We start from the raw sequence: 25,637 nt of genomic DNA, 5'->3' as shown, positions 1-25,637 counted from the left end.
TGGCTAAACAGCTGCAAAGTTTGAGGGATTAATCTTTTTATTTTTTTTCCTCCTTTTTTTTTTTCTTTGTGCTGTTTTAACCAAACTGTGGACTTGTTTTATATTAATCAATGTTTTAGCTGATGCAAACAAATTTATACTGGTATTGCGAAGTACCGGTACGAACGTAATGTGATTTCAGCCTGGTAGGTGTGCAGCTGGGCTTTATTGCAGCCGCTCTGCTGTGTTTTCCCTCAGCTTGAGGCTGGGACCGAAACAACACAGGACAGCCTTGAGGCCCTAATTCCTGTTTTGCGTGGGAAATGCCATGGCTGTTTACTTTGTTTTGTTTACCAGTCCTCAGTCAGTGAAACTGAAAACAGAAGCTTCTTGTCTATCACTAACTTCCTTTTCTCGTAGCAAGGATGAAGAAACTGAGAGCATTTTCTTCCCCAGTTTCTGCTGCTGCTGAAGAAACTTGTTTACCCTTCATTTGGCTGTCTCTTATTCCTCCATCCCTTCCTACAACCACTTTATGAGCATAAAAAACCATGGATGTAGTGCTGCATGACACTTAGGATAATTTCAAATGTTCAGAGTGGATTTCAGTCTTTTTTTTCCCTCTCTCAAATTTCATTTTAGTTTTTAATAAAGTGAATGACAGCTATTTTAAGTAGCTGATTACTCAGATTTTTCAAAGCAACTCTACTTCATGCTGTGTAGACATGACATTTATAAGCAGGCAGGTATCTAAATTTGCCTTGATGTTTTTCTGTGGGCTTACTCAAACTTATCATAGAGTCACCAAGAGTAGGTTTAGTGTCACAGGAGCTTCTTGGTGCCATTCAGACGTTTCATAGGATTTACTTAGAGGATCCTATTTGTACTTAAGGTATTACTGCAGTTAGAATGTTTATCTGCTCAAAAATGAATAGCTCAGAGACAGAGCTGCTGAAGAAAGCTCTTTAGCTATGGTGAACAGAGCTGTAGCAGGTAACTCTCAGTATTTTGTGTGAAAACACTTTTAATATGTTAAGATTATCATTAAAGTGAAAGGTCTCGCAGCTCCTCTGTAACTGGTACTGTGATCCCTAATAGTCCCTTCAGTGTATCATTATGGCAGGTGGAGGGACACCTTAAATCCACACTGTATCGTATGGATCACAGCAGCCTGCCCAGGAGCCTATAGTAACTAGTGTAGTATGCTTTTGCTGGCATAAAGCAAGAAATGCTTTTTCATCCTGCCAGAACTTTTACAATATTTAAGATTTTATCTTCCTGTTGTGCATTGGTGTGAAACTGAGCTTAAAACATCAAAATAAATCCTGAGGTTTCCCCATGCAGAGGCTGTGCCCAAGTCAGCAGAGCACTCGCTCGGCATCTGGGAGACTCAAGTTGAAGGGTGCACAGAGGCTGAAGGCTGGTTTTCCCACGCTTCTGGGTAAGGACTAATCCCTGGGTACCTCACGATGTCTCCTCCAGGAGATGGCAGGAAAAAAGAAAGTCGGGAAGTATATGTGTAGCTGGTAAGTAAAAGCTGGTACCGTCAGTAACTGCTCCTCTGTTGCTTGTTTGCGAGCGCTTCCTTTTCCGTATCACGCAAGGTCCAACACGGTTTCAGCAGCCAGCGTAGCTGAGCGAGAAGGCAGCGTCAGCCGTTAGGTAATAGCTTGTGGTCACTGGGCAGGTCGAGGGGAGTTCATTCTTCTTCCCCATGATGCTGGTAAAGTTTTACTCATGCCACCTTGAGTCAGTGCTGGCATTTTTCTGAGCTGGCTTGGAGCTTTTTAGTCTTATTAACTGGCAGAACAACATCTACTACAAAAACAAACCCTCCTTTTCTTCCTGTTTTAATTGGTTAAATTGGCTGTGTAATTAAATAATGAGTTGGACTTGTATGTATGTCAGAGTATTCAAAGACTGTCTGTGTACTGTGTATTGTCTGGAACAAATCTTTTTATTTTAGCCAGTAAAATACAAATATAGGTGAAACTTTTGTAGTTGGAGAACTTTTGTAACTTCTTTAGCCCTAGAGAAGAAATGAAACAGCTTCCTCCAAAATGAAGAGCCCCTTTCAAAAACTTCTTCCAGGGTATGCATGAGCATTGTTTTGGTGATGCTTTAAGCTGAGAATAGACTTCACATCATTAACACTGAATTTTAAAACATAATTATTGTTTGCTCCATTAATTTTGACTAATGCTGAGAAAAAATGATTAATCGGGAGACTTAACATAATTAGTGCAGTGTAGCATCTGACTACTTATATTGAAGTCTGTTAATGTGGGAAGCGTAACTCTTCTCATGAAATGTTCTGGCTTGTGTCAGAATCTAAAATATTAAAACCATTGTACTGTTTAAATTGATACTGCAAATCTTAGTGCTGTGAAAACGTTCACGGTCTGGTACTAATGGAGATGTACAATACAGGAAATCTGAAATTATGTCTAAAATTATGTCGAAATTTCAGATAATTTTAAAAAAAAAGTCCTTTTGATTTATGTTGCTGGGAAATATGATTTTTATATGTCATCCTGATGTATGGCATTGGGAAAATGAAGAGGGAATTTATTGCAGAGAACTGTTATGTTCAATCTTGCTGAAAGATCGTTTTGCTTGTATGTTTAGTAGCCTGTCATGGTTAAAAGAAGTATGAGTAGCGTCAATGTGCAGAAGGGATATTTTAGTTTTCAAAAGCCTCTGGGGACTCCATACATAATATACTTTTAAACTACAAGGGATCAAAAAAAATGGCATTTTCAGCTAGATTTGCTTATAAAGTCGTAACAAATACCTGAAAAGGTGCTAGTGTGGAAAGGATGACTTGACGTGCATTAGGTTGAGGGTAAATTCCTGAAATAGTCCTGCTTTTTGTCTGCCAATACTGCTTCTGTGGTCAAGTGCCTGATCGTACCATCTAATGCAGCAGCTGATTTGCAGCATATTTTATTAAGACATTAATTATAAAGGCTAGGACTAGTACTGGGAAAGGTCACGGATTTCAAGGGGAGTGTGGGAGTAATACTCATGGGCTGTAGATGAAACAGATTACATGTTACAGCAGGATCGGTTCTAGCCACAGTACGAGTTCCAGGAAATGTAACCTTTGGTGGAAGACTGTAAAATGATTTCCATGTAGTAGAAAACCTCCTGTGTTTTTCCAAGAAGACTGTATCTTTGTCGTTTCTTCGCTGCTGGGTTATAACGTGTTACAGAAACAAGGCTTCCTCTATCTCGTTGAACAGCGAGAATGCAAATCTGCTCTGCTCACCACTTGAACAGCTGTTTGTAGGGCTGACATTACTTAAGTCAGCATAGTGTTTACATCTCCTTAAAGATGAAATGCATAGGTGAATGACCACTTCATAATGGTCATAATGCTGCCCTTTCATAGCAGCGAGGAAAGAGAAAAATAGGAATAAAATAGTGAAAAGGCCAGATGCCAACTGCACCCTTGGGAGGAAGGAGAACAAAGGATGACTTAAGCTTAGACATAAGACGTTAGCTAGTTGTTGCTCAAGTTAGACCAGTCTTTACATACTGGCAAGCCCCAAATTATACCCAGCCCAAGTCTTTACATTTAAGTCTGTTAAGAGCTGCCGTAAATGTTTTGGGTTGTGTTGACAGAGTCCTGGGCAGGAGGGTGGGTTGTGTGTTGGGTCATTTTCTCTTTTTCTTTCAAGAAAGGAGCATTGTTCAAAACCGGGCTTACTCCTTTCAGTGTAGTTTATCACAAATTAGCAATTATGGTTTCTTCTGGCTTTGCGACTGATCATGTTAACCTTCAGCAAATTATCTTCTGACTCATGACTGCACACACAACACTTTGTAAAATGGAATTACAGTAGAACCCTGCCAGTTCTTGTCGCTCCACTTCGTAACCCTCGTGGTAACATTCAGAAGGCTTAAGAGTAAAGTGATGACATGAGCGTTCAGCTGGGTTAGCTGTAGGCATAGCTGATGGCGGTGATTTAATTTTAAGGTGTACTTATTTATGTGAAACACATACAGAAAATAATTGCAAATTAAGACTAAGTAAATGACCAAGTTGTATGTTATTAGATTATGTTCTTTTGCTGTTTTATGGCTGGTTTATTCTGAGCTTTGTTCTTTCAGTGCTCTCTTAACTAATATGCATTAGCAAGGCTGCATTATTAAAAATAAAGTCATAGACATACTGCAATAACTGATTAATATTAGTAGAGTTTCTGTAAGTCCTTTAGTCAATTGCTGTTTAAAAGCGAGATAGTAAGAGTAGTTGATTTAAATCCTTTGCAATATATATTAGACTCCTAAATTCTAATTTCATGTTTTGACACAGGCTTCCTCTGTGGAGTACTGCTTAGCAGGGCTGCCTTGGTTTCCTTGCTCTTGCTTTGAGCCCCTTGGGGATAGTTTTAAAATTGCTTTGAGATAGCTTTTAGTAGCAGTTAATTCTACTAATTTCCAAAGTGACCACTTTCCGTTGGTGACTGTGCAGCGTCTCACAGGGGATGCTGCAGAACCGCAAGTATTCTGCTGTAGTGAAACTTGATTTTTCATTAAGATGAAAGTTCAATCGTATTCCTTCAGGCAAGTTAAATCCTTACTTTCGTATCTTCCACCCATTACTCCTCATGCAGTAAACCTACAACAGGTTCTACTCTGAAGAAACGCTGATTATTAAGAGGGGGAAGGGTGCATGTGTTTTGCTGTTGGACTCGGAGTTTTTTTGGTGCAGAGCATAGTGGAATATATTGATTTTACAAATAGTTTTGCTCCACCTTTAGCTTTTTTTTTTTTTTTGCTTCTGAGCAGAGAAAAATTTCACTTAAGCCAAAATCTTCCCTTTTCTCTATGTAAGTCTTTACTTGAAAACATCCACAAAAATAGACATACCGAACTTGAAAACCAATTAAAGATATAAGAAAAATATCAGTGCAATATAGCTCTTAACTTATTTCTGCCTGAGGATAGCATGTGATAGAAGAGTACCAGCAATGTTAAAAAGCAAGTTATTTTCAGGTGGTGAAGGTATCTATTGAGAGAGTTAGCCTGTGTGTGAGTTCTTTTTGTCTTCCCCACAAATATCCTCTCAGGTAAGGAAACAGAAAGTAGTTGGGTTTTACAAAACCAGTTCAGTAGCTCTATCGTGAGAAAAACGGAAGACAATTTTTGTATAGCAAGAAGGTTACTACTGTGTGCGTATGAATGTCAGCAGTAAGAACATGCAGCTTTTGAGGGAAACATGCCTAGTAGTGGATATCGCACTAGCTCAGTCTAAACTCACACTGAATCCATAGACTAAACTGTTGACACCTGGGTTTGGGTAGGATCCATGAGTAGTAATCACTGGTAAAGACAAAGGAGCTGCTGCTCATTTCCAGGCTCAGTGCTCTGCCAGGCGATAGTGGGAGGAAGGTTAAAACAATTGAAGGAACTTTTTTTTTTTTTGTAGTCTCTGAGGAAAAAAGAATAGTCCGGCACACTTGATCAGATCTCCTGTTTCTGGTATTTTAACACTTTTCAAGGTGCAAGGAAACCACAGGATGGTTGAGGTTGGAAGGGACCTCTGGAGGTCATCTGGCCTGCTCAAGCACGGCCACACAGAGCCAGTTGCGCTGGACCATGTCCAGACAGCTTTCGAGTATCTCCAAGGACGGAGACTCCACTCCTGTGCCAGTGCTCGGTCCCCCTCACAGTGACAAAGTGTTTCCTGATGTTCAGAGGGACCCTCCTGTGTTTCAGTTTGTGCCCATCGCCTCTGGTCCTGTCACTGGGCACCACTTGAAAGAGCCTGGCTCCGTCCTCTTTGTACCCTCCCTTCAGGTAGTTATGTCCATTCATAAGATCCCCCTGAGCCTTCTCCAGGCTGAACAGTCCCAGCAGTCATCTTTCTGTTGGCTTCACAAAGAGCTGGAAGCCCACACAAGTCTTCCAAGTCTGGCAGCATGTGTGCTCTGACTTGCTGAGGTTAAGAAATGGAATTGGCTGGCTCCTGGTTGTAAGCATCACATAGCACCTGACATTTTGCTTGAGAGAGCATGTGTAAGGACTAAAATCTATGCAGGAGAATGGCTTGATGTGCGAGTCCTTGAATATTTGACAGGGAGATTTGTTTTTCAGGTTTTTGAGGATGCTGACTGTATACCCGCTTTCAAAAAGCAGATGAATTCTAACAATATTAAATCTTGAATGTTTATACTTTCATCAGTGAAAACATTCTTTCTAACTCCTGATATCCTAGGTAGTTCAGGTCCCCAAGATATCCTGTATCCTGAACAATAAAGGAGTTTTAAATAGAAAATATGTAAAATCTCCATCTTGTAAGCAGGGAATGCCAAACAGTTACAGAAATCTAAACTGTATTTTTAGAGTTACTTTACTTCATGATTTCTTAGGTAGTAAGCCAGAAGGAGGGTACTTCAAGCCCCATTTCTAGTCAGTCCTTTAAATAAGATGCTTTTCATGCAGCACTTGGTAAATGCCAGTAAAAATTCTTACCCAAGAGTGTAACAGTGATGTGTTACAGGAGCCGCGTCCTCTGAGGCTGTTTGTTCAAATCCTCTTGTTTATTATTAGCTGGAACGCAGGGCTGTGGGCCGCAGCGGAGAACGCTAGCATGGTGCTTGCATGACACTTCTTATTAACAAACGATATCTTTGTTTGAGTATCTGCAGCTCGTGTAACTGTAGAGGGGCCATGCCTTGAGAAAGAAGGAGCACGTGTCAAGTGGCTCAGTTATGTGGAGCAAATGCTGCAAGTGGAGGAGGAGAACTTTCCCCCCTTCATTTTTGATAAACTGATTTAGAATATGGTCTAGAAATAAACAGATTTACTTCATGAAGACTAAAACAGAGCTTTACAAGGACTGGACAGAAAATTGCAGTCTAAAGACTGGTAAAACGTCATTTTATTTTATCTACTGGTCTGTAATTGTTTATATGATGTGCTGTTTTACTTCTCATTTTGGATTAGTGATAACTCTGAGTTTTAAATACTTAATTATCTACCATAATAGTATTATGTTTAATGGTGGAAGAAATGTAGCTCAGTTAACTTCTGGAAATACTGTTTTTTCTGAGGAAGTATTGCTATGTAAAAGGGATTGCTTTTCTAACTAACTATTTCACTTTTATGTTAAAAGGTCTCTCTGCATGAAGAGAAAAATAAAATATAATAAATGATGCTTAATCTTTTCTGTTCAGAGCAGGTTTAATATCTATGTGCAGGTATTTACCAAGATTTTTCCTTTTGAACATTGTCTACCCACAACAAAATACTATTAAGTGTACGTCATGGCTTTTATTTCATTGTTTGTGGGAATGGACTGGAAGGAAAATAAACAGCCTGGGTATTAAAGGGACTTTCTGATATGACCAGAGACTTATAAAATGTTTTGTTTATTGCTCTGATATGTGCTTTGAATGTGTAGATGCGTAGCAGCTGGTGGTGGTGCCTGCAGACAGGAATTTGTGCCAGTGCAGCTCTTTGTGCAGTGGAATGTGTAATGTGCAAACAAGCAAGAATTTGAGTGAAGTAATGGAAAACAAATTAGCATGTTCCCAGTCTTTTGGGGTTTTTAAACTGCTCCGCAGTTGAGGAGGCAGTGATGATGGGTCAAAGAACAAAAAAGGGAGAGATCTGCTTTTCAGAATTTGGGATAAAGTTATACAGGATGCTATTACTATACTGACCACATCGGAAAGAGGTAATACTTAAATTTATCACAGAATCACAGAATGCTTTGGGATGGAAGGGACCTTTAAAGGCCATCTAGTCCGTCCCCCCTGCAATGGGCAGGGACATCTACAACCAGATCAGGTTGCTCAGAGCCCCCTCCAGCCTGGCCTTGAATGTTTCCAAGGATGGGGCATCTACCACCTCTCTGGGCAACCTGTTCCAGTGTTTCCAGTGTTTATGGCACATCTGTAAGAAGCAATTTATTATGCTGCTGATAATGCATAAGCACTATAAGGTACCTCGTACCTACACACTCCTTCGATATGCGTAGGCATTTTTAGGCTGGTTTCAGGGAGAAGTCTCACTAGTGAGTTTCAGTCACCCCAAAAATCATTCCCGTAAGTTGTATGACTACTTTTGCATGGGCTAGAGAAGCTTCCTCAGTGGATTGCAGATGAAAATCACTTTTTAAAATGCTGTGCCTTACCTTTTTGCAGTTCTGTAGCTGAACAGGATTAGAAGCCATGCAGGGTTAGGCAAGCGAGTTCAAACTACAGATACTTAGTAAAACTCGAAGAGCAGAAGCTTTTCTTCTTGTGGGAAAGACCAGCATTTTACTGTCCTCTGGCAGTTCCTCACTCAGCAGCAGCTTGCTTCTGTCGGTCTGTGCGATGAAAACCAGGTGTAACTGTGGGCTGTTGGTGTTACAGTCACCCCTGACCAGGAGCAGCCGAGCTGCTGCGGGGCTGTCGCAGGCTGTTCAGCTGCTCCTTGGCCACTGGGAACACAAGGGATAGTAGTGCCTGTTCCCACTCGTTTGTTTTGAAGAGCTGAGTTACTGTGGGGGCTGCAAGAAGAATCCTCAATGTTTAGCTTGGCAATTTAAATCAATACAAAAATACATTATTAGTAATTTTATTTCTTCCTTTTTTGCCTTCACCTCTCTTCCCCCTTATAAAACTGTATTTTAGGTGGGTGATAGGGGGACCTTGGTTGTCTGGTGTCTGTAGGTGCCTACATCTCCAGCTGCTGTTTCTTCCTGTGAAACAGAAGGGAGGAGATGGCACGAAGGCAAGAGTAAGGCATTAGGATTATTTCTTTTTGAGTTGGATCAGATCTGTCAAACTGTAGCTCTGTATCAGTACCTGGTTTCTTGCAAAAACTTCTCTCTGTGAGAAAATTTTTCTAATAGCCAGAATTTCATTTTTACATCTATTTGTAGGGCACATCCTTATCGTCTCTTTAATAGTGTTTATTTTCACTTGGATCTGTTGTTTTGCCATTAAATATGTCACTTATGGCAGTTGGTCCATTCCAGTTAGTCTTACATTCATTATAGTGCAGAACATTATGTCTATTAATATTATTAATGCCTCCTTGCTTAAATTTACTGCACTTGCCTCTCTTCCTTATGATTGTAAGAATCTGGAATTCTGGAAAAGTAAACTGTTCTCCCCAGTATTCCTTGCAAGCTGCAAGATACTTAGAATTGCAGCTGCTTAGTAGGAACTGGGAGTTTGCAGTTAGTTTTTAAGTTTGTGTAAGAAGCCTGTTCATTGTCAGTTTTAGAAATTTATTTTAATTTAGCATGACGTTTTTCAATTTTTATATCAATTGACTGAACTGGACAGGGGTTTTGAAATTTTAAAAAAGCTCCAGCTTTTAAAATGTGGGGTTTTATTTTAAATGCAATTATGATTGCATAAAGATATGACCCCTATAAAAGAAAAGGAAGTAAGCGGAGCAAGAGGCCCCCTTGGCTCAACCACAAGCTCCTGGGTCTGCTTAAAACCAAGAGAGATGCATACCAGAGATGGAGAAGTGGAAGATTGTCCACCGAGAACTACAATGGCATTGCCAGAGTGTGCAGAGATGCAGTTAGAAAAGCAAAAGCTCAACTTGAATTGGAACTGGCCAGAGACGTCAAAAATAACAAGAAAGGATTCTTCCAGTGTGTAAGTTGCAAGCAGAAACAGAAGGAACACATAGACTGTTAAACAGGAGAGGTGAATCAGTCACCAACAATGCTGAAAAGGCAGAGGTTCTCAACACCTTCTTCACCTCTGTCTTTACCAACGCTGTTGGATCCCAGGTGTTGGGAACAAAAATCCATGAGGATCCAAACATAGACCCACCATCAGTGAAGAAGGAGTTAGTATGTGAATTATTACAGGAGCTTGACCCCTACAAATTGATGGGCCCTGATGCCATCCACCCGAGGGTGTTGAGAGAGCTGGCTGATGGCATTGAGGGGCCACTCTCTATAATCTTCAAGAAGTCGTGGAGATCAGGGGATGTCCTAGAGGACTGGAGGAAGGCAAATGTTACCCCTATCTACAGGAAGGACTCAAGGGAGGATCCAGGTAATTATAGGCCCATAAGTCTTACTTCAGTCCCCAGGAAAGTCATGGAACGGATCCTCCTGGGGGCCATCACGAGTCAAATGACGCACGAGTCAAATGAAGATTAGGAAAAGCCAACATGGCTTCACAAAAGGCAGATTGTGCCTGACAAATCTGGTGGCCTTCTATGATAAAGTGACCTGCTCGATTGACATGGGACGAGCGGTCGACATTGTCTACTTGGACTTCTCCAAGGCCTTCAATACGGTTCCCCACGGCCTCCTCCTGGAGAAACTGATGCATTATGGCCTGGACAAGTGGTCTGTGCAGTGGGTGAGGAGTTGGCTGACGGGCCGCACCCAAAGGGTGGTGGTAAATGGCTCTTTTTCAGACTGGCAACCCGTCACAAGCGGGGTCCCCCAGGGATTGATATTGGGCCCAACACTATTCAATATCTTCATAAGTGATCTGGATAACGGGATCAAGTGTAGCATGATGAAATTTGCGGATGACACCAAATTGAGTGGGGAAGTAGACACTCTGGAAGGGAGAGCCACCCTGCAGATAGATCTGGATAGGCTGGAAGAGTGGGCTAACAAGAACCTTATGAAGTTTAACAAAGACAGATAAGTGTAAGGTCTTGCACCTGGGAAAACGTAACCCAGGAGTGCAGCTCAGACTGGGATCCACCTGGCTGGAGAGCAGCTCTGTGGAAAGGGACCTGGGGGTCCTGGTGGACAGGAAGCTCAACATGAGTGAACAGGGTGCTGCTGCGGCCAAGAAGGCCAATAGGATGCGGGGTTGCATCAAAAAGGGCATCACCAGCAGAGATAAAGAAGTCATTATGCCTCTCTACTCAGCGCTTGTCAGGCCACACCTGGAATACTGTGTACAGTTCTGGTCCCCGTTATACAAAGAAGATGTGGACAGGCTGGAGGGGGTCCAGAGAAGGGCCACCAAGGTGATCAAGGGTCTGGGAAGCCTGCCATAGGAGGATAGGCTGAGAGAGCTGGGTTTGTTCAGCCTTGAGAAAAGGAGGCTTAGAGGTGATCTCATCACCATGTCCCAGTACTTAAAGGGGAGCTACAAAGAAGATGGAGACCCCCTTTTTACAAGGAGTCACATGGTGAGGACAAGGGGTAACGGGTACAAGTTACTCCCAGGGAGATTCCAATTGGACAGGAGAGGTAAATTTTTCACAATGAGAACAGTCAATTATCCAATTCCAATTATCATTGGAATAATCTCCCCAGGGAACTGGTTGACTCCGCTACGCTGAACACGTTTAAGACTCAGTTGGACATGGTGCTGGGCCATCTCGTCTAGGTTGTGCTAGAAAGGTTGGACCAGATGATCCTCAAGGTCCTTTCCAGCCTGGTATTCTGTGATTCTATGATTCCATGATGCACACAGAGGCTGCCTAATAATGGATAGCAGGATAACACCCAGAATTCATCTGTAAACTTGTTGCTACTGAGTAATGCTGGCATCTCCAGATCACTTACTTCCTCTCTCAGAAAATAAGTACTGGAGACTAATTAGGATTGTGTCTTCGTGTAGGACTAGTTTAATTTTTTGCCTGTGCCACTTACCTTTCTTACCTACCATCACCTCTTTCTGTTCCTGAAAAAATTGTCTTTTTCAGTTCTTTGATAATTAGTGAGGTAAGGAGAGATTCTTATTAGAGTGATGAAGGGAGAAAGCTTGCGTTGATGCTAGGCAATGCTTTCCTCTCGCTTTGTAGGGCTGATGGCAGTCCACGGGTGTCTAATTTGTCAGGCCTGAGTCTTTAGCAGTTTAAAATCAGTGAGCTGCAAAATGAGACCAGTTCTAGTCCCATCCTTAAGTATCCTTTTGAAAGTTTTAATCCAGCAGTTTACTAGTCATCTCAGCAGCACAAACAAGTAAGATAATCTGATTTCCAAGTGTAGCAGAAAAGCAGTTATCTAGCTGTTATGGCAGTCTTTTTTCACATCATCGCAGATTGGGATTTTCTGTTCCATTTTCTGGCTGTGATGATGCTTCAGTTCCTTTGCATGCTGATTTTCAAAACTTATAAATTTGTAATATTTGTAAATACAGAAGACAGGTCAGTGTGACCAAGTGATGAGGGGAAAATACTCTCTAATAAGGAGTGTTATGTGTATCAGGCCAGCTGTTGAGAAAATCTTGTTCCTGGCCTTTCTTTTTATGATTTACCTTTTTCAAAAGCTAGATGTGCAACATTGCTGCTTGGCAGGGTTTTAAGCATGCTCGTTGTACCTTGTAAGCCTGACCAGTTTTTTGGGGGACTTAAATGCACTGTTTAGCATGCCACCATTGGCAGATTTTATCAGCATTGATTATACTTTTTTTTGGTCATTGATAATATAGTTCCTCAGTTTTCAGTCAAAATCAGTTCTCTGTGCTAGTTAATTGCCTGTATATTAATGTCAGCCTCATCTGAGATTGCATTCTTTCCTGTGTAATGTGATGTTGATCATCTGTAATGCTAACTTTTAATTAGAAAATTTAATCACACTTGTTTCACATCTTTAACTGCTTTCAGTGCGATAATACTTACCGAATAAAACTGATAAGACTTTAGAATACCAGTTATTTGTCTTTAATTTCGTAGCGATGTAGTAATGTATTTTTGTGCCCAGGACGATACTTCATGAAGACTTTTTCTGGCTCCCATATTTAGCTTTTACTTTATCAGGAATCATTGTGTAATTTCTAACTTTGAGATATTTAAATAATTCCTCTTATAAGAAAGATCATATTTTATGCTTATCTCCCAAAATATAACCTCTTGTCCCGGTTCAAGCTGTTTTCTGAGTTTTCAGTATGGATGGATGAACGTAACATTAAACTATCTCAGTGCAGCTAGAAGGTTAAGATAATTCTGGCAGAAAGGGAAGAGGATTACTTTAAAGGCAATATGATAATTTCCACACTAAATGTAATTTAATTGGCATGAGGCACAGAACATGCCAAACTTTGATTCGTATGCTACTTATGCAGAGGAAAGGAAGGTAAGCCGTGGCCACGTTTTCAGCATAAATCAGGACTCTGTTTATGGTGCACATACGGTTTTGTGTTCTTTTAAGCAAAGGTTTAAACTTTGTTTCAACTTCTGCCGCTTATTCCGTCTGTGTTGTTGAAGAGCTGCGCTTGTCCTTTTGAGTATATTTTTTTATATACAAGTAGGAATCTGTTTTTTAATTCTGTTAATAAAAAATGTATCAACTAATTACTTACTGCTTGAATGTATTGACTACTAGGTATTACAATATTGATTACTTCCTATTCAGCCACACTCTTTCTCAAATAAAATCTAATCTCTCGTTTACTGGGAAAATAGTGATAGGAATTTTTCCCCATTTCTTCAAGCCCAGCAACAATCGTACATTAAACAAGTAAGCTTTTCCCCTAAATCTGTCTGTTGGAGAAGTGAAGATTAGGATTGCTCCGTACGTCAGAGAATTCTCTGAAGGAATGTCAGCTTTCTAAGTAAGCGTAAAGTGTGCTTTTTAAAAACCTGTAACTGGCCTTCTATAACGTCTTACTGTGAGCACAGATCTCTTTGTGTCTTACGAAAGAAAATGCAATTTAATTTTGATTATGGTTCCTTTAGCTTCTCACTTTGAAAGTAATGCTAAGCTTCATGTACTACTTTATGTCAGTGTAGATTTGGTAGCTTTCGTGGACGTTGACAATTTAGTAGGCATAGTATGTCAACTAGTAAAGGATAAAAAACAGATTGTTATAATTGTGTTGGGGAATATATAGGGCTTGAATGCACTTAGAGTCGCATAGAGCTCAGTCTGTGCCCTTCTGTGGTGACAGCGCTGGGGAGGGGTCCTAGAAGGGTGCTGCGGTTGGCGTGTAAGAGTTGTGTCTTGGTCGGTGTTCACATAGGTAGCTGGGGTAACATATCCTGCAATCGCTATAAAACTGCGTCGGAGAAAAACAAACCTGAAACCGAACTGCTTTGTGTCTTGCACTCCTCTTTAAGCTTGGGAATAAGGGTGGATCCAGCACCTGAAGGAGCAGGGGGAACAGCGCGCTGCTTGGGCAGCACCAAAGGCTGAGCAATATGAAATGACGCTACTTGCTTCTCGCCTTACAGGGAGGAAATTATTTATCAGTGTTGTGGCACACAGATGCATAGCTTCCAAATATAGCAGATGTCATTCTTAATTATTATATTTTTCTCCCTCAAATAATTTTGTAAATACATGTGTGCTGGTTCTGGTGCTCACTGGAAAAAATGACAAAGCTCGATGTCCTCGCTAATAAATGGGAATAATATGATTGGCAAATGATGGTGACAAGCAGAAGAGGGCCAGAATGAGGATAACGAAGTGTAACTTCTGGAGACCATAAGTAAAAGCTTTAAAGAAGCAGTCAGACTTTCCGTCAGGGGAAGTTTGGGACAAGCATCGCTGTTGCCTGAGCGCTGGTGCTTGTGTCCGTGATGGGGCGTGCTGAGGTTCTCTCTGCATTCCCCTAAAGAAACTTCAAGTGAAAACATGCAGAGACCCTGCTACATCTCAAACGGATGGCTTAGAAGGCCACCTTGGCATAACTTCTTCTCTAAATGTCTGAGAAATATGCAGGTAAATTTTATTAAAGAAATACTGGGTTTGAACAAATAAATGTGTTAATAATGTCATATGGTGGAAGGCTGTAATATCTGATCTGTTTTTCTATTTCATGGCCCAGATGGTTGACATGTACAATTGCTGAAGTTCATTATGTTGCCATGAACTAACCAGTGAAGAAAAGACACTTGCCTGCAGTTATTTTTATAACAGCGTGCACTTGAAAACTATTTCAAACCTTTTTTAAAGCTTTGCTTTATCTAGAGTTCATTGCCTTTTAATAATTGAAACAAATCAACTCTTGAGTCTTTCACAAACTTATCATTGATTAAAGCTGATTTGCCTCGTTGGTTTGAAATCATAATCGCATTTGGGATATTGAAGTGCATTATGCTGTTGAATATTCAAAGCAGCATCTTTCTTTCTTTTCCTTTCATGGTGCCCTCTTTACATTCCTGTCCATGTTCTAGCGATGGTTTCTGTTGTGGGAACAATGCCAAGGAACCTAATTCGGTTACACACAGAGTCTGCTTCACCTTCTCTCAATCAAACCAGGTTTATCTAAACATTAACTCTACCACTGTAGTAAACTCTGCTGTATCTGCAGCATAGTGACGTCCAGTGCTTACCCACGCATCTGTTTTTTTCTTGCTTGTCAACCTTCCTGTTGTCATATCCTTATGCTTCTTCCAGCTCTGGGTTGCCAAAGTTGCAGTTCTGATACTATAACGATATCCTTCCCTGTTTTCTGAGAAATAAGTCTTAGGCAATTTCTCAGGTGAAGTCATGCAGTAGTTCTTCAACATTCATCAGTATTCTAATCCTTCTCTACAAATCCTGTAAAGAGTTCACGCTTTTGTTTTAAACCAGTAGTGTATGTTCTGGCTTTCTTTGGCGATGTGAATGTTTGTGGAATTGGCAACTCGTAGCTTTTACTACTTTGTTCAGTCTTTCAGTTAGTGGGTTGTGGGGTATTATTTTTTTAACTTTATTTAATACCAGCTTTGGTGGAAAATCAGGAATGTTCTAAACTCAGCAGTTAGGATACCATCCAATAATTGTATTTTACTCTGAAAGGTATTCAAGACGTGCACCAAGGTCATATGTTGCTTTGATACAATTGTTTTGGCATTTCTCCATCCAAGCAGTGTCTTTGAGGTTGAAGTTTGTTTTCCAAGTATTTAGCTGCAGTTCTGTGTTCAGAAGGGAGAGGATCTGAACAGCATTATTTTAATTCTCCACAGGTGCAGATGCTGAGCAGGATGCTGCTGTCAAACTTGCCCAAGAACGAGCAGAGATAGTTGCCAAGTATGACAGAGTAAGTGAACTTGATAATAATTTTAAAGACATTCTATAATTAATGTCTGTTTAAAAAATGAATCATGGTTCCCGCTAGCTTTTGTTTAAAATACTCTACGTAGTACTAATCTGATTGTTTCATGATACACTGGCCTCTGGGTGAATTAAACTCTCCCTCCACGGGGGATATTCTGGATAATGACTCAATCAACTCATTTTTCAGGTGCATGACAAGTTGCTTTGGGGCTCTTTTAAGGTAGTGTAATGTATTGGAAGTAATGAAACTGGGATGTTTGAGGATGCTTGGTGTAGCTATGAGATCAGAAGGACTCTTCTTTTACTTTTTATTTATTTATTTTTTGGTTATGGTAATAGAAACATTTAAATCATTACAGAGAACTTGAAGGGTGAGTGAACTGCATTTTTTGTCAGATTGTACTGTACTCGTCCCCCTGTACTGGGCACTGGTGAGGCCTCACCTCGAGTACTGTGTTCAGTTTTGGGTCCCTCACTACAAGAAGGACATCGAGGTGCTGGAGCGTGTCCAGAGGAGGGCAACAAAGCTGGTGAAGGGTCTGGAGCACAAGTCTGATGAGGAGCGGCTGAGGGAGCTGGGGTTGTTTAGTCTGGAGAAGAGGAGGCTGAGGGGAGACCTTATTGCTCTCTACAACTACCGGAAAGGAGGTTGTAGCGAGGTGGGGCTCGGTCTCTTCTCTCAAATAACAAGCAATAGCACGAGAGGAAACGGCCTCAAGCTGTGCCAGGGGAAGTTTAGGTTGGATATTAGGAAAAACTTCTTCACCGAAAGGGTTCTCAGGCATTGGAACAGGCTGCCCAGGGAAGTGGTTGAGTCTCCATCCCTGGAGGTATTTAAAAGCCGGGTAGATGTAGTGCTTGAAGACATGGTTTAGTGGTGGGCTTGGCAGTGCTGGGTTAACGGTTGGACTCGATGATCTTAAGGGTCTTTTCCAACCTAAATGGTTCTATGATTGGTGTGAGGAATTGAAGAAATACCCTAGTCATATCCCTTTTTTTTTCTTGAACCGCTTGTCAAGTAAAAGCCTGGCACAGAGTATGTCTAGAATGCCTACACCATATTGACATATTGTTGTAACACTTATGGGCTTTATACGTGTCATTGGAGTACTGAGCGATAGACTTGTTCGTAAAGTTCGTGAAACATTTTACATGCCAGGCTTAGTGGTGTGCGCTTAAGTGAGCGGCTGTGGTTTTTTTAATAAGGAAAAAACACACACGTGGTTTGTATTCTGAGCGGTGGCCTCTGTTCACACCCAGTAACCTGCGCATAGCCCATACCGGAAGAATATATAGCTGAAACATACTTAAATTTCTGCAAGTCTTACAAAAATTGGCAACTGAAGTAGAAGAGAGGAACATGAACGAGTGCTTCATTGAGGGAAAACTCAGTGCTGCATTCTGCTTGACAGCTGCTGGAAGTCAGCATGGACGTTACCTTGAGACTGTCCACAGTATGTGCTGTTGTCAGGTGACGGTTCAGGAAAGATAGATTATGGAAATAAAATGAGTAGAAGGCACTGTGTGGGGACCTTGATGGACTTTTGGAGATTAACAACAGATGTGAGATTATTACAAGTCTGTGGTTGAAATCAGTAGTTCAAATTTATTCTGCGTATAGCAGTGATCAAAAGAGGTTTCCTGGGATGAAAACACTGTTTGTAGGGCTGGGAGAGGTGTGCTACTCTCTTTTTTTTTTTTTTTTTTTTTTTTTTTTTTTTTGTTTCTTAGTTGGTCAGTTTAGGACTAGCAGTCTCCTCCCCCTTCTCTACCCTACTACCGGTGTGTCCCACAGATTATGCTTTGAGTGGCTGAATCCTGTCTTCTGCATCTTATCTTATTGTGTCATAAAACTTAATTTGGCTCTTTTTTTATTCTTTCCTTTAGGGACGGGAGGGTGCACAGATTGAACCGTGGGAAGATGCTGACTATCGTCTTTACAAAGTCACAGATAGATTTGGGTTTCTACAGTAAGTAGCGCACTTGAAAAGAAAATAAGATTAGGACTTTGCTACTATTACTATTTATGCTTTTTATTGTATCACCTATTTGGTGAAAGTATTATTATGCCTTTTAATAGATCTTTTGGAAACTGTTTGCTGTGTAACTTTTGGGTAATCTTTCACTGTGCTTTTCAATTCCATTTCTAGCTGTTTTTTAGTTCTGTAACTTGATCCTGTGTAGGGAGTGAAATGTTTTTGAATATTTTATTTGGGAATGAAAACTGATAGTCTACAAAAAACATAGTTCAAGCTGAATTAAATTGCAGATAAATTTTGGTTTTAAGTAATTGTGTTTATATATAAACAAACTTGAAGTTCTTGGAAGGATTTTTAAAAATTTTACTATAATGTTGATCTTCAGAAAAAAAAATACGAACACATTTAAGGTTACTTAATGGTTGTATATGTATATGAACAACTATGTATTGCAGTCCTTCAAAGATAAATCTCATTTAACTTCATGTACTTAGTAACCTTACTGAAGTCTCTGCCAATTTGGGACTTAATGTTGCATCGTAAAGTAAATTCAGAAAATGCCAGAATCCAGATCCAATTACCCTATAGGTACCTCCTTTGAAACAAATATTCTCTGTCTTTTTGGCAAATAAAAGATGAGAGTATTAAATTGTATTAGGACTTTTGTGGTTGGCAGGTGTAAATATCCAACTTGCAGAAACTGAACACAAGCTGACTTGCTACTTTTGATAAGTCAGGATTCTCTGCCATTCTTGGTGTCGGCCATTTATGTTTGAATACATGAAGTGCAATTAAAATCCAGAAAAATCAACGATGAGTGGAAAACTTATTGTAATAACTATGTACTTTTATAGTATTGGGGGGGAGGTGTGTATGTCTTGGTTTTGGGAGGATTCCCCCCCCCCCCCCCCCTTCTTCTATTGTGTAATGTTATTGTTTTTATAAGCTGTCAGTTAAAACAGTGCTCTTTACCTGTAGACTGCCTTTGCTTCATCAGGGTGAGTTAATTCGGTGTATGACCTCCACAGTTCTATTTTACACAGAGAGGTCTTTGTGTTGGTAAACTACAGCTGCAACACCACATGTCTGGTATTGTAGCTGCAGTTGTAGGCATTCTTAATGGAGGATGTCAGAACTCTTTCTTGTGCGAAAGTAATTGAAGCCACTGCCAAGTTCACCACCAACTTCAATGGGAATTGAATCACGCGCCTTCAGATTTGGAAGTGGATTCTTGATTTTGGTATCCTTATGAACTCCTGAACTTTTCCTGTTACTTGTATTGTGATATTTGCCTTTTTATATGTTAGGCATGGAAGAATGTTATTCATGTCTGCTACAGTTGCTGCTGCAGTCAGTTTTGAGGCATCTTGGATTTCATGGCTCCAGTGCCGTAGTGTATTTGAGATGCAGTTATGGAGGTGCTGCTTGGCACTTCACCATGTGCCAGTTTCCCTGCTGCTGTAGCTGTAACTGAAAGCTACTGTGGGCACCCTTACATCGCACTGCAGTCCTTCTTGTGATGTGGTCGGGTAGATGGCCTTTAGACGTTAGGCCATACTTCCTTTCTAGTAATGTCATTAGTCACCAATGCCAAGTCTATGCAGAATTCATTCTCTGCGTAGTCAGCTTCAGGGATGAAATCTGAAAGATGTATAATACATGAGCACTGCACAAATTAACAATGTATGTGGATACTCTGTCTTTTCACTAATTGTGCGATATTTTTTGCTTACATGCTAATGATGTCTCGTTATAAGACAGATTTCACCTGACAGTGCCATCAAGGCTACTTTATGATTCTTTGTAGCAAATTCATTGCAAATGATGTCTTTATTTTCCTGAGAAATAAAATCTCTCCTAATAGGAGAAATATAATTAGAATAAGCATATCAACTGTCTTTCCCTGAAAAGACAATTTATATTGCACTATAGATTTTAACTATGGTCTGGGTTCATGTATGCTGCGATACTGAGCCTGTGCAATCTACAGTTTCTGAAAGAAACTCCTGTTCCTACAAGAATTTGAAACTAAGCAGTATGTACCAAAAGCCTCAAACAATTGCCATAATGGTTATCATCCATCAGACCCATAATTCCCCATGACCCATCTATCAGGTGTTTACAGTGTGAATTAATGCAACAGGCCGATGCACATTGGAAACTGAAAGTCCGGGGACAGTATTAAACTTATTGTTCTCTAGCTAAGTTGAGATCTGCAATGATTTGTAATCTTGTTTCCACTGACGTCTTAAAATACTAAATAGCTGAAAAATGTCTCTTTTATCAGAAGGCTGCTGGATGTGGAGAACCCGATGGAAAATTAGGGGTTGTTTGCTCAAGTACAGTAGGCCTCGATTACTGTCAGTAGTTTATAAACTTCTCTTTCTCCTTGGCTATGTCCTGTCTGCAGCCTTCCTTGGCTCTGTGGAGTTCAGCTGGTTACTGATAGGGCAGGTGAGATGAAGCACTCAAGCTGCCTGTGCAACTTGCCACCAAGAAGAAGATGGCAGAAAGTAAAGACTAGAGACTTCAAAGAGAAGTTTTGGTCTAGATCTACAATTCTTCTGGTGTCCCAGTGTCCTTATTTGCGTGTCAAACTGGGAATTAGTAAACTTGGGGAACGTGAAGACACTTACGCTTCTATTGTCTTCCTGCCGTACCAGTAGAAGCGGGTAAAACTGTTTAGATTTTCTTCTGAGAACATACTGAGTAGCAGAGGGAAGGTGCCTTTTTCTGTAACAGTGTAGAAATGGCTGGTGATTGGAAACAGATAGGGCATTTCCCTTCAGGTGAAATAGCTCACCTTAAGGCTAACCTTCATTTAAGACCCACAGCTGAAATATCTGTTGGGCAGCTTTGGTCGATTCTAATTGTTGTTGTAGTATTTATTGTTTGCAATAGTTAAGACCATCTTTACCTAGCACTGTCTTAAATTTTTAATAGCTGCTGCCTTAGGAACACAATTTAATTTGTTCGCTGTAGTACTGTTGTTTATTTTGCAATTCTGCAAAGGAATATGGAAGTTCTAGTTAACTTTGGATGTTAAAAGGAAATTGGTGTGGACAGGTTATTAAAATAGCTATTTAAACCAAAAAGGCTGAGTTAATACCTAATGAATTTAAGGAACAAGAAAGTAAGTTCAGTGAGAAGTACCAAAGCATTATAATAATGAGACTTGTTTGAAAAGAAAATAGGAAAGTTTTAGAGGGAAGTTTTAGAGGGAAGTTGGATATGAGAAGAAGGTTTCCAGCAAACATGCTAAGCTGCAAAATAACCCTGTGGGGAGCCGAAGGGGTCTGTCTCTTGAGATGTTTAAAACCAGACTGTACAAAACAAAATGGACCTACGAGGAGTTTTGTCCATGGGACTGACTAAATTGTAATGAGTATGTTTTCAGTAGAGTAGTTTATAAATTGTATATGAGAGGCATGCATGAACCAGAAAGAGTTAAAAATCTCATTATTGGCTAAAATGTAGAAAACTTGGCCTTACCAATTACTGTTGTTGCAAGGCTGTAAGGAAGTGGTGGTCGTCATGGTTTATTTAAGCCATATGGTGTTGCTGGCAAAATAGTCTCAACTTGGGGAATTTTTTACATAATTTAATTTATTGCCAAATAACGCAACTTTCTGATTGCTGTTTTCGATATTGCAGGGGGGGAGGGGGCAAAACATAAAACTTTAACGAACGCCTAGGGGAAACACTCCTCTCCGTTCTGCCCCCAGCACAAACTTCCCTTGCTTTTTGCCTTGGGTTACCCTTGGCTCGCCCCAGTTCCTTTGGTGAGGTGATGGCACGGCAGTGCACGGGGTCGGGATCCTGCATGCAATGACTTCTTTCTGCCGCTCTCGATTTCTTACCTGTTTTTGTCTACTGCTCCTTTTATCTTACTCGTTTTCTGCTGCACCAGCGTGGGTCACCCGCAGGCTGCAGTCCCCTCGGAGATGTCCCTCCCCTGGCATGGCATGCCTCCTCCTGAGAGCGCATCTCCAGCTGTGTCGCCAGCAACATCTCCTATGTGTCTCTTCTGCTTCTTCCCACATCTCTTCCATTTCTCCTGCCTCTAGCAGCTGCCGTGCTTTTAAAAAGATGTTTTTAGTAGAGGGATCGTGGGTTCCTCCAACTGACTGAAGTTTTGGCAAGTGATGGCTTTGTTATAGGGGATTCAGAGCTGACTGGAGCAGCCATGACTGGCACAGGGCAGGTCATGGCCCCTTCCCACACAGGTCACCCCTGCAGCCCCTGGCTACAGAAACCCAATACAAAAAACTGCCATGCTGGGTCAAGTCAAGCACTGGGAACTCAACTTGTGAAGAAGATATCTGAGATGTTGGCCAGTGTTGTCTGGACACGTTGGTAACAGAACGCTGTAAATGTGACCATGGTTACTAGATTGTTGTACAACCCAACAGGGTGTTTGCTTCCTTCTGGAAGGTTGCGGATGTATTTGGAAAGAGATGCTTTCAGAGCAGTGTTTTCCAAGGGGAAAAGGCCATTTCAGAGTCCAGAGGTCTCAAATGACTCTAGGGGCACAGATCAGCTCCGAGGGAGCTACGATTCAGATGCTGATGTGCCTTCTCATAGCTGAGATTATGCTGCACATGTGCCACCTGGACCCTGTTCATAGTTAGTCATACTTTCCAGTGCAATATTTCCAACCCTGTTATGTTAAACTGACTTTGCAAAGCAATACAAAAAAGGTGAAGTAGCATTGGTTCATCTCAATACCATTTCATACAGTCTTAATTCCATTAGCATTGTTAATTGATGTAGGCTAGTTTCTGTCCAGTGCTGTTGGTCTTCCTAAAGTCACCTGGTATACATGGAGTAGTGCCTGCTACAACCTAACTCTTCACTTACATAATGTTTGTCTAGGAGGGAGTTCATCTTAGTCATCAACACAAGAGTCTTGAGCGAACAGACCAGTATGTTTCCACAGGTGCACTGTGGTTACCTATAGTCCTAAAAATATGTTGTGTTTTTTTTTTTTTTTTTTAAAAAAAAGGAAACAACATCTCTACCCAAAAAACTTCAGGCATGGTCCTCGTTCTGTAAATTCTCCAGTAAAAATCCTGCTGGACTCCTGATTGCACGTTATGGTGCAGGAATGCTCAACAGTATTGATGTGAAAAATACCATTCATTTTTAAAAGGAACATTTTTTCCTCCAGGAAATCTAACACCAGTGTTTGTATATAGAGTCTAGCAGTGTTTTGATAAGATCAAATATTCTTTTCTAGCAAACATTCTTGAAATTGTATGTGACAGGTAGTTTGTTTTATACCTGTAAGTTGATATAAGTTTAGCAGACCATCTCAGGGGACCACCATAGTGTTCAGATAAGCTTTAGTCTATAATATATGACTTTTTCAATCAAGTATTTTAGGAATGGGAGAAATGCCTCAGATCTCTTCACAGATAGTCATAACAAAAACTGTTTCAGCTAGTTTTGGAAATGAAAAAGATGGAATGTGTTTGGTATTCATAAAAAATAAGGGTTTTGTTTGGTGGGGTTTTTTTCTTTTTTGTTCTTTTTTTTTCCTTTTTGGATATGTTGTGTCTTTTTGGTCAATGTTGTGTCAAGCTACCTCATTTTTTTCCTCCAGATTTGATCAAAAGTTCTCATTTCATGCTCAGAATACACACACACACAAAAGCACCAGAATGTTGCAATTAACAAAAAACAAAACCAAACCAAAACAAAACCCCAAACAAGTAGGAAACAAAAATAAACCCCATGCCCCAGAAAACCAAACTCCAGACAACCTGTACCCCACAAAAAAGGCAGTTCCTTTCTGTCTTATCTTGGAGCCTGGCGAAATTTTAAAGTAAATGTTCTTAATCTTTTTACTGTGGACTGTTCTATCGTAGAAACTGTACCTTGCAGATACTTCTATTTGCAGTTTTTCTAGCAGCAGTCATTGATAAGGGAATAACTTCAGGGAAAAAAACTGAAGGAATTTGAGTGTCTTGAAGCTCATAACAGGCATTCCAGTAATGCCTTGGGATCTGGGATTTCCCCCTTCCCCCTCCTTGAATTCTTTAGTTGATCTGTTACTGCTTTTGGATGGTTAAAAAAAGCTACTAGAATTAATACGTTACTCCTTGGGCGGTGGCAAGTCCTCTACTACTCCTAGGAACGTTTTAAAAGAAATTAAATTTCTTTTTTAAGCCTACAGTTTAAATAATAATATCTATATTACTTTGTCTGTTTAGAAGTGGCAATTATATGAATGATTTTTAAAAGTTGTAAAGATAGTTAAAAATTATTAAAGGTCTTAAAAGAAAGCAACAAATCCAAATGACAGTCAATGTTTTGAAAATAAATAAGACTTTAAGCTTTAACTGAAGATCATCGAAGCACATATTTAATCATATATTTTCATGAATGTATCCTTGTATGTATTTTTTGTGAAACTCTCCAGCTAGCTACAAGGACAAAATAACTTCATTCCTTCCCTTCTTCCCTGCCCTGTATAATGTTAAGGTTGAATGGTCACAAGAGCGGTGGCTGATTGGGGTTTGCAAAAGAGCCTAAACTTTGTACGCGCTCCTAAAATAGGGTAGAAGCTGAAAGCAGCATTTTGCAACTCTAAAGGTCAACACCCATTTCATGTTTAAAGAGCTGGTCCTCTTTCACGCCTTTCAGCACCAGGCCAAAAGTCAGCGAGCAGGATAACCAAAACAGCCTCAGTGTCTTCCTAGGATGGCACAGAAAACTAAAGTTTGAGCAAATCCGGTCAGCTAGAAGGCATCTTCCTTTGCTTAGGCCTCCACACCAGTATGCCCCCGTTCAGTACACTGCCAGGTTCTGTGCTCCTTTGTACTGAAATCTCTAACTCCTTGAGCGACATTCCCTCTCGAGGATGAGACATCAGCTGGGATCATTCGTTGGGTACCTGTTGGAACTAGTGATGTCAGCCCTTCGTCCCAGATAGTGACCGAGCAAAAAGTATTAAAAAAAAAAAATAAATTCCACACCTTTCCTTTTTAGCTAGTAAGTAGGATTTATATTATCTGGTCTTCTGTTAGCTGTACTTGTGTGTATATTCTCATTTGATTCTTTTATTTATCTATCTCTTTATATCACCCAGCTGTGAGGGAGGCGTTCAGTTTTCTTTTGTAAGAAGACTTTTAAAGATCACAGTTTTGCTTTTCTAAGTAAGAAGAAAGTAACATTGCTTTTTGGAATTCGGGGCAGGTACAGCTCAAGGCCAAATTTTACTACTCTGCATTGGGAAACATAGATTATGACTAATATACGCTGACTAATATGTTGTGGAAATCGTTACAATTGTTCAGGTCTTAATAGATACAAAGTAGAAATAACAGTAGAAGCTACAATTTATTTGCTGCAACTTTTCAAGCACTTTTTTCTTTCCATCATTGAAAAAATCAACTGAATTGTCCTGTTAACTTTCAATAATGAGCTGTGAAAATCATAAGCTGCCATGACATCATTTAAAAAAATGCAGCAGTTATTTTAACGACTTTTTATTTCTCCAACCTGCACAATATGAATTCTTTTCAGCTCTTGTCATTATCAAGGCCTGTGTTAACTTGTATTAATAATTATTATCTTATAGTAATAACCAATATTGTCAGGTTTGGTGGTCTGACTTGGGTGATTAAGCTTAAACATGTTTTTCTTTTACTACCTGTTCAATAAATGGAAACTGGGGATGTATGTGCAGTGTGGCAGATGCTCCTATGTTGATAAACATCCAGGGATCAGTGTAGTGAGGTTGGGCA

General features: G+C 40.3%; 1 protein-coding gene across 5 annotated transcripts in view; it reads left to right on the top strand.

Moving 5' to 3' along the window:
• Positions 1–25,637, top strand: part of USP6NL (USP6 N-terminal like) — a 130,973-nt gene that overhangs the window by 44,230 nt on the left and 61,106 nt on the right. For 4 of the 5 annotated variants that reach the window (XM_087767352.1, XM_087767356.1, XM_087767354.1 and 1 more), the window contains 2 exons: positions 15,817–15,890; positions 17,795–17,877. In XM_087767352.1, the coding sequence (XP_087623478.1) occupies positions 15,817–15,890; positions 17,795–17,877 (157 nt within the window). Of the gene's footprint in view, positions 1–6,730; positions 6,859–15,816; positions 15,891–17,794; positions 17,878–25,637 lie in introns of those variants that run through there. The other variant, XM_087767353.1, reaches the window with a different exon arrangement.

The sequence above is a fragment of the Nipponia nippon genome, unplaced genomic scaffold (assembly GCF_047370975.1).
Source record: "Nipponia nippon isolate SJK-2023a ecotype South Korea unplaced genomic scaffold, ASM4737097v1 scaffold_3, whole genome shotgun sequence".
Taxonomy (NCBI): domain Eukaryota; kingdom Metazoa; phylum Chordata; class Aves; order Pelecaniformes; family Threskiornithidae; genus Nipponia; species Nipponia nippon.
Note: the sequence above shows the minus strand (reverse complement) of the source record. Positions and strands in the feature narration are given on the sequence as shown.